Here is a 9144-nt window from a genome sequence, read left to right as displayed (position 1 = left end):
ACAGAGAATGTCAGAGCTAGGAGAGACCTTAGAACAGAGAATGTCAGAGCTGGGAGAGACCTTAGAACAGAGACTGTCAGAGCTAGGAGAGACCTTAGAACAGAGACTGTCAGAGCTAGGAGAGACCTTAGAACAGAGAATGTCAGAGCTGGGAGAGAGCTTAGAACACAGAATGTCAGAGCTGTGAGAGACCTTAGAACAGAGAATGTCAGAGCTGGGAGAGAGCTTAGAACAGAGAATGTCAGAGCTGGGAGAGCCCTTAGAACAGAGAATGTCAGAGCTGGGAGAGACCTTAGAACAGAGACTGTCAGAGCTAGGAGAGACCATAGAACAGAGAATGTCAGAGCTGGGAGAGAGCTTAGAACAGAGAATGTCAGAGCTGTGAGAGACCTTAGAACAGAGACTGTCAGAGCTAGGAGAGACCTTAGAACAGAGAATGTCAGAGCTGGGAGAGAGCTTAGAACACAGAATGTCAGAGCTGTGAGAGACCTTAGAACAGAGAATGTCAGAGCTGGGAGAGACCTTAGAACAGAGAATGTCAGAGCTGGGAGAGACCTTAGAACAGAGACTGTCAGAGCTAGGAGAGACCTTAGAACAGAGAATGTCAGAGCTGGGAGAGAGCTTAGAACAGAGAATGTCAGAGCTGGGAGAGCCCTTAGAACAGAGAATGTCAGAGCTGGGAGAGACCTTAGAACAGAGACTGTCAGAGCTAGGAGAGACCATAGAACAGAGAATGTCAGAGCTGGGAGAGAGCTTAGAACAGAGAATGTCAGAGCTGTGAGAGACCTTAGAACAGAGACTGTCAGAGCTAGGAGAGACCTTAGAACAGAGAATGTCAGAGCTAGGAGAGTCCTTAGAACAGAGAATGTCAGAGCTGGGAGAGAGCTTAGAACACAGAATGTCAGAGCTGGGAGAGAGCTTAGAACACAGAATGTCATAGGTGGGAAGGATCTTAGAACAGAGAATGTCAGAGCTGGGAGAGACCTTAGAACAGAGAATGCCAGAGCTGGGAGGACCGGAAGAACAAAGAATATCAAAGCTGGGAGGGCTCTTCAGACATAGGATATCAGAGCTGGGAGGGTTTTTAGGACAGATTGTCAGAACTTGGAAGGGATATTAGAAACCATCACATCTGACCCAGATAGCTCTAGAAAGCTTCCAAGCATTCTAGTCATCCCCATCCCCTCCCTATTTGAGGCTTCCAGGCAGAAAGCATGAAAGCATGACCCCTAGGAAGGATTATAATGACCAGTGCTGTGCCCACCAGGCCAACTCAGAAGAGTTCAGCTTAGTAACTGTCTTTTCCCCAGCTCCTATTGCCAGGCTGTTGTGATCCTGAAAATCAAACAGGCTGGCCTAGAGGCTTTCCCCTGGCACCGGTGGTCTCAGTGCCCACTGGCCACAGCAATGCCAGCTTCTCCAGTTTCTGGGTGCCCTCCCAAGCATGGGGCCAGCAGGCAGCATGGGAACAGGGAAGTATGGCCAGGACACAAACGCAGCTCTTGTTGCTTGAACAATGAGTGCAGCTGCAGGTGAGTCTTGAGGCTGCTCATGCTGCTGAAACACTTGTGGCAAACCTAGTGTAGGGGTGGAAGGCATGGGTGTCACTGAGCCATCCATTGTCCCTGTGCCTTCCATCTCCTTGTCCACCTTCTAGACTCAGCCTCTCTGCTCCCTTCTTCTCAAGGACTTCTCAGTTCATTAACTCCCACCTCACTCTCCTCTCTGCTCCTTTCTGTCTCTCCTCAACCCTGTATTGGATTTTTCCTCCTCCAGAAAAACTTCCTGGATTAATTTTTTTCCACTGCATTCTTCCAGCTGCCTGATGGATGGTATGGGAGGAGGGTGTGAGGTCAGTCTAGCCCAACCTCTCATTTTACAGATGGGAAAACTAAGGCTCAGGGGAAAGGATGGGAGGTTGGAGTAGAGGATCTCACCGAGCACTGGTAAGGCCGATCTCCTGAGTGGACCAGCTGGTGTTTCTGCAGGTGGGCAAGCTGGGTGAAACTCTTCTGACAAAGAGGACATTGAAAGGGCCGTTCTCCACTATGGACCCGGAAGTGGACCTGGGAAAGGGAGAAGGAGAGTCTGGGAACTTCCAGAAACAGACTGCTCTAGGGACAATTCTTCCTGCTCTCCTCTCCTTCCCTAAGTTTCCCTAAGCTCTCTACTTCCCATCTCATCTCTTTATCTTTCCAAGATTTTTCCCCTCTCTATTCCCTCTAATTTCCAAGATTCCCTCTCTATTTCCTCCTCTCTTTATGCCTCTTGAACTCCCAATCTCTTGACCTTCCCTTCCTCTCCTGGGCATCCTTCTTTCTCTCTGAACATCTCCACTCCTCCAGGACTTCTCAGATACCCCCATCTTCTTTTTCTTTTTTTAACAGAGTAGGGAAATGATCAGGAAAGTTATGTGATATGTTCCAGGTCACCCAGCTACCTTAATTCAAGCCAATGAAATAACTAAATTCCAGAAACATTTGTTAAGCACCTACTATGTGCAGAGCACTTGACTACATGCTAGGTAGTGACTGAGGGGGCTAGATCAGAATTTGGAGGATCTGTGTTCCAATTTCAGCTCTGCCTCTTGCTAACTCTACATGGGCAACAGCTTTTGGTCTTTACTTGACTTTTCTGGGTCTGAATTTACTCAGCTATGAAATGACTCATTGATTTCTCAAATTTCTTCTAGCCCGAAATCTATGATCTTATCATCTCTAAAGTAGCTTCTAGTGAGGGGGAAATGTTTTGCTGTTTTTCGGAGAAAAATATATATAGACATGGGCATTTAATCTGCGTTATTAATATTTTCTCTATTACTCTCTTAAGTAGAGACAATCAAGAAAACAATAAATAAACTGATTTGTAGCAGTTGCCAGTTTCTAATGCTCACACTGAAAATGTAACAATCAGCTCTTAGAAACTAGCATACCCTTGTTTCTGGCTCTAATCATTTATGAATTTATACCTCTGAAGATATTCTCTTGCTCCCATGGCACCCAGCCCCTGCTGGTGATCCCACATCTCAGGGCATACCCAATCAGGGTTAACCCTTACCCCTCCAGGCCTTCTATCCCACCTATGATCTTTCCACTTCGTGTTTTAATCTCTACCCCCTCCAAACCTTCCTTGATTTTTATCTCTTTTTTTCTTTTCCTTTTTCAGAGTAGAGAGGAGAAGGGGTAAGGGGTGATATATTAGGATGGCTTGGAGTGGCCACACCTAAAGAAATGGCATTGGGATCCAAGGAGGAAAAGGAAGAGTTGGAGTAGAGAAGGAGATACTGTTATGGGCTACCTTGAGGTTGGAGAGCTGTCTGAAACTCTTGGCACAAATATTGCACTTGTACAAGACTCTGCCATTCTCGTTCTTCAGCAGAGATGACCGGGCTGTGGTGCCCAACCTGGGAATTCTGCCAGCTTTGCCTGCAACAGCCTCTGAGTCCAACTCTGTAGAACAATACTGGGAAGATGAAAGGCTCTCATCCCTGGCCTTACTTGGGACCGACAGTCCAACAGGAGAGGGTGAAAATGTGGTCTGTGAAGGGGAGTGGGCACCAAGGGAATATGGCCCATCAGGGTGTATCAACTGATCAGCCCAGTCAGGATAGAGAGTATCCAGGGGTGGGAGAAAGAGGGGACAGTAGTGGGGGCCATAGGCTAAGAAACATGTCTTTGGTGAGGACAAGGGCTTAATGGGCAAGAGAAGGGGGAAGGAAGGGCACAGAGGGTGGCGATTTAATGAGAACTTCATGTTGAAAGGGATAGGAGCTGGACTAGGATGTGAAGCAGGAAGGCTGGCACTCCGAGATTCACTCTCTGCCTTCTTGCCCAGAAGATGCTTGGCTGTGAGTTTCAGGTCATCAGTGGAACCCAGAATTGACTCTGAGGTCTTGCACTCTTGGGGGAAATGAGGTACTGTATGAGAAGGGACAGGGAAAGACAAAAAACATAGTAATCAGAACCAAAGACTCCATGGGGGAAGTCTTTCCTCTTGTCTATATCCATCCCCCCAACTGAAATCAGTCCATTCCAGTTCATTAGAAGTCTGGAGCCCAAGATTCTAATCCTGCTTCTGCAATAAACCAACTCAGTAACCCTTATTAGCTTCTCCTTCTTAAGGTTCCTCCCTACTCTGACATTCTAAATTCTAAGATCATGTCTAGCTTTCACATTCTATGTCCTTTGTTGCAAATTTTATGTCCCTGCATTGATATTCCATGCTCTAAGATCACTGTTTTAAGATCCCTTTCATCACTAACATTCAATGCCCTAAGCTCCCTTCCAGCTCTGACATTCTCTGTTCTAAGCTCCCTTCCAGCTCTGACATTCTCTGTTCTAAGGTCTCTCCCAGCTCTGACATTCTCTATTCTAAGGTCTCTCCCAGCTCTGACATTCTCTGTTCTAAGATCTCTCCCAGCTCTGACATTCTCTGTTCTAAGGTCTCTCCCAGCTCTGACATTCTCTGTTTTAAGGTCTCTCCCAGCTCTGACATTCTCTGGTCTAAGGTCTCTCCCAGCTCTGACATTCTCTGTTCTAAGGTCTCTCCCAGCTCTGACATTCTCTGGTCTAAGGTCTCTCCCAGCTCTGACATTCTCTGTTTTAAGGTCTCTCCCAGCTCTGACATTCTCTGTTCCAAGGTCTCTCCCAGCTCTGACATTCTCTGTTCTAAGATCTCTCCCAGCTCTGACAGTCTCTGTTCCAAGGTATCTCCCAGCTCTGACATTCTCTGTTTTAAGGTCTCTCCCAGCTCTGACATTCTCTGTTCTAAGGTCTCTCCCAGCTCTGACATTCTCTGTTCTAAGATCTCTCCCAGCTCTGACAGTCTCTGTTCCAAGGTATCTCCCAGCTCTGACATTCTCTGTTTTAAGGTCTCTCCCAGCTCTGACATTCTCTGTTCTAAGGTCTCTCCCAGCTCTGACATTCTCTGTTCTAAGGTGTCTCCCAGCTCTGACATTCTCTGTTTTAAGGTCTCTCCCAGCTCTGACATTCTCTGTTCTAAGGGTCCTCCCTCTTCTGATTTATTCTATATTCTAAGAGCCCTCCCAGATCTGATATTCTATCTTCTAAGGTTCCCCTTCCCTACTCTCTGGCCCAGAAGAAAGGAAATGGGAATGTGGGTCATGTCCTCAGCCAAGGAATCAGAATCACAGTGGCCAGAAGTCTCGCAACCCTCATTGTGCCTCCTTTTTCCTCAATGAGTCCTCATCCTTCTGATTCATCCCAGTGATCAAGCATCCCCTCTCCAGGTCCCCATCCTCACCCTCAGGGTAAGACCTCAGTCCCTTGGTTGAACACCCTACTCCTGAATTCTTCTCAGTCCAAAAACATGAGAACAAAACAACCCTCTCCATGGTTAACATAGTCCTTACTCAGAGCCTGACCTCCCAAGGCAGCATCCAGGGGGTTGGGCCTCAAGTTGCAGGTGTAGAGATCCAGGTGTGGTGGGCAGGCCAACAGGGTGGGCAAAGCAGATGTTGGTTTTGTAGAGTACATCCAGTTATCACAATGAGAAGCTGAGGCATCTGCCCTAGGAAGGAACTCCTTAAAGGGCCAGCAAGGCTGAAAGTAGAGGGGTGGGGAACATTGGGGCTGAGTGGATTAAAGAGCCAGATCCTTTGGACATTTTCTAAGGTTCTGGACAAAGAATCCCAGGGGCAGCAAGGACTTTCTTCTGAGTCACAGGATTCAGATTTCATCTGAAGTCCTTTCTTTTCCTGAGGCCCTTGTCTTTACAAAGTTCTGCTGGAGTGATTAGTTCCTGAGATGGAAGTGAAGGTGGAAGGGAGGTTGAGTAATGGGAAGAAGGTTGCACTTCTGGACCTCTCATTCAAAGAACACCTCCCCACTCATTTATTACCTTTCTCTAAGATTGCCCCAACCTTTTGAGAACATTTCCTCCTCAAAGACTTTCCTTCTCCCCGACAGATTTTAATTTTTCCTTTCCAGGATGATCTAGATGCTTCGTGGTTTCTTTGCCATCCTCCCTGACTTTCCTATCCTTAATCCTTGCCCACTCCCAGACTTCTGCCCATTCCTGCATCTGACCCTTCCAAACTCAGACCTCCCCATTTTTCCTAGGACTCCCATGGATCTCAGCTTCCCTGAGACCTCTCATTCCTCTGAGAATGTCTCATCCCCACCAAGACCTCCCTGTCTTCTTTCAGAACTCTTTTTTTCTCTCTTCTCAGAATCTTTTCATTTTCCTCTAAAACCTTCCCATTTCCTTACCATTTCTCACCTTCCTCCCATTCCATAACAACCTCCCTCCCATCTCTCCAAAACTCAGAACCTCTTACCACCTAAAGGATCTCCCTACCTCCTTCCCTCCCCATGGCTAGTAACCTCATTAGCTTAGACCAGGGGAACAAAAAAATGGAGGGCCATGGACTTAAGCATTGACTCCTTCCCATTTGAATACATCTCCCTGGTGAGAGAGTCTCAGGTTTCTCTCTTCAGGCAGCCAAGTAGGACAGTGACTAGAGTACTGGACCTGGAATCAGGAGGACCTGAGTTCAAATTTGACCTCAGACACTGATCCTGGGCAAGTCAGTTAACCTCTGTTTGCCTAAGCTTCCTCAACTGAAAATGGTGACTAATAACAGCACTTACCTCCTAGAGTTGTTATGAGGATCAGCAATGAGCTAATATTTGTAAAGTGCTTAGCATATAACGGGCACTATATAAATGCTTATTTCCTCCCTACTCAGCCAGACCTAAGCTTTGAGGGAAGGGGACAAATCCTATGACTCAGTTCCTTGTGGTTTCCACTTTTGGACATTTTTATTGTCCTCATTCCACCCCCAGGAGTTCCCTTAACCCAATGCTTCTGCCAAGTTCCTGAGGAGATGGATACCCTCCAGGTCCCTCAAAATGCCCCCTAGACAGCCTCAGCCCCACTAGACATCTTATTCTTTCTTTCCTTTCCTTTCCTTTCCTTTCCTTTCCTTTCCTTTCCTTTCCTTTCCTTTCCTTTCCTTTCCTTTCCTTTCCTTTCCTTTCCTTTCCTTTCCTTTCCTTTCCTTTCCTTTCCTTTCCTTTCCTTTCCTTTCCTTTCCTTTCCTTTCCTTTCTTTTCTTTTCTCCTCATCCTTCCTAATAATAACATAAGCTCACATTTCTATAAGTCAAAGCATGGCATGGTGTCATCGGCCTTACTACCAGAACAGATCCACTTCTGACCCAGATTATGTGACCCTGCCTTATAAAATGCAGAGAAGATGCCAACCTGACTTAGTAGAGGTAGTTTCTTCACATGGGAGTTTCCTTTACTGCTGAACTCAAAGGTCTAGTCCCAACCCCAATCCCTCTCCCCTCCACAGTTTCCAAAGGGCTTTCCTCCCTGTAACTTTCTAAAATAACTCTCTAAAGGGAAGCTAGGTGGCTCAGGGATAGATCACCACACCTGCAGAGTCAGAAAGACCTGGGTTCAAATCTGGATTCAGATACTTCCCAACTATTTGGCCATGGGCAAGTCACTTAATCCCTTTTGCCTAGCCCTTGCCCTCCTATCTTAGAGTTGTTACTAGGATAGAAAGTAAGGGTTAAACATAAATTAATTAACTCTCTAAATTAGTTGGTACAGGTACTGCTAGCCTCATCTTTGCCATAAGGAAACAGCCTCTGAGAAAGGATGGTGAACAAAGGTCACATGGCAAGAAAGTTAGATTCAAATCTAGGTCTTTTGATTTCAGACCAACTTTCCACTACATCCCCCCTGCTCTCAGAGATACTCACTCCTGCACTCACCCAGCATCCAAGCCAGATGACCAAGAGAAGAGGAAGGGAACTCGTACTCACCTGATCACCCTGTCCCTGCTGTTGGTCCAGGCTGGGAAAAAGGGACGGAGTGGTCAAAGAACCCCCCACATCTGTGTGACTCTGGCATGTCTGGTGCTGGTACAGGGCAAAGGGAATGTCCTCCTCTGGATTCCCCTTCATGTTGCCTTTTCCTGTGAAGAGACAGATCAGTCTAGGAGGGAGTATGGGGAGAGACCATTGGGTATGGGCCAACAGAGGACTTGATGGTTCCATATGAGTCTGCAAGAGAGAGGGGCTATTAAACTTGGGTGAGGCTCAGACACAGATCTGGGCAGTCTCTCAATAGTGCCTCATCCCCCCACTAGCCACATCTTTCACCCCCTTAAGAATTCAAATTCCCTTCTTCTTCTTCCCCCTTGCCATCCCACATCTACCATTTTCTGTCTCCTCCTCAGCCCCACTTCTGGTAATACTTGTTCATTTTACCCTTTCGAGGAAAGAAACCACTGGCCTCCAGAGAAGTCCTTCCCCCCTCTTCCCAGGCTGGGCACAATCCTATTCCTCTCACCCTGCCCCAACACATTCCAGTTCCTGCTCAAGATGTCACCCACCTTAGACACAGAGAGGATTGGGCCAAGGTTTAGCCAATTGGAGGAGCAGAGGAATATTGGAATGAGGAGTATTAAAGTAGAGAGATACTGCCCACCCTTAAAACTTAAGGTACTGAGAGAGAAATATCCAAATGAGATATTTAGAGCATGGACTTCCCTCTCCTCCATTGGCCTCAGGGATTAGGTTCTGAACTGCAGAAGAAAGGAGATGCACTGGGAGCTAAATATACAAAAATCCCTCAACCCCAGTCTTTCTCTAGCCCCAGCTCTTCTCATTGTTTCTTGTTCCCAAGGCTCCCATCAGGCACAATCTTTGGAGAACCCACTGCTTTCCTCCATCTCTCATCTTCTACATCCTAAGCTGCACAGAGTAAGGCTGAAGTTTGTAGAGAAAATCCCTGTCTGCATCCTGGTAAGAGAGGAAATTATGTGTGTTGGGGGGGCAGGGAGTGAGGAGGAAGAGGTGGTGTCTTCACTTACAGACTCTCTGGTTCTCCCTGGCTGGACAAATAGTGGCTGCCTCAGGACTGAGATCCCTCTTTGGTGTAGCAGAAAAGAACCCCTGCACTGAGCTAGGAGGCTGGCTACATTTTAAGTAGAGAGGAAGAGGAGGGTGGCCTCAGAGGCTCCAATAAGACCCAGAGAGGGAGAGAGATGACATCATGCCCAGCTTCTTTAACTTCAAAGGTGTGCATTGATCTAAAATGTACCCCAGGTTGCCATGACAACTCTACAATGGCAACCTGCTGCCTTTTGGATGTTAAGCCTCCTGGG

The 9144-nt window shown here is 47.0% G+C and overlaps 1 protein-coding gene across 2 annotated transcripts; it reads right to left on the bottom strand.

Moving 5' to 3' along the window:
• Window positions 1-846: 846 nt before the first annotated feature.
• On the bottom strand, window positions 847-8930 carry ZNF683 (zinc finger protein 683). 2 transcript variants are annotated; one of them, XM_056795484.1, is made up of 6 exons: window positions 8851-8930; window positions 7799-7950; window positions 5384-5561; window positions 3298-3917; window positions 1938-2066; window positions 847-1577 (listed from the first exon to the last, which is right to left on the bottom strand). In XM_056795484.1, exons 2-6 carry the CDS (start codon window positions 7937-7939, stop codon window positions 1386-1388), a joined length of 1260 nt encoding a protein of 419 aa, XP_056651462.1. In that variant the 5' UTR covers window positions 7940-7950; window positions 8851-8930; the 3' UTR covers window positions 847-1385. The 2 variants fall into 2 exon arrangements, with proteins under 2 accessions (XP_056651462.1, XP_007491427.2); XM_007491365.2 differs by lacking the exon at window positions 8851-8930 and having other exon boundaries at window positions 7799-8837.
• Window positions 8931-9144: the final 214 nt, after the last annotated feature.

This window comes from Monodelphis domestica, chromosome 4, assembly GCF_027887165.1.
Source record: "Monodelphis domestica isolate mMonDom1 chromosome 4, mMonDom1.pri, whole genome shotgun sequence".
Taxonomy (NCBI): domain Eukaryota; kingdom Metazoa; phylum Chordata; class Mammalia; order Didelphimorphia; family Didelphidae; genus Monodelphis; species Monodelphis domestica.
This window is presented reverse-complemented; position numbering and strand designations above follow the sequence as displayed.

What these genes read in the sequence shown, in the direction of transcription:
- ZNF683 (XM_007491365.2), bottom strand. Translation starts at nt 8,032, where the DNA reads ATGGAACCATCAAGTCCTCTGTTGGCCCATACCCAATGGTCTCTCCCC. An exon ending in AGCAGGGACAGGGTGATCAG is followed by an intron (nt 5,562 to 7,798) that starts GTGAGTACGAGT and finishes CTCTACTTTCAG; the next exon opens with CCTTGCTGGCCCTTTAAGGA. An exon ending in GACAGCTCTCCAACCTCAAG is followed by an intron (nt 2,067 to 3,297) that starts GTAGCCCATAAC and finishes TCCCTTTCCCAG; the next exon opens with GTCCACTTCCGGGTCCATAG.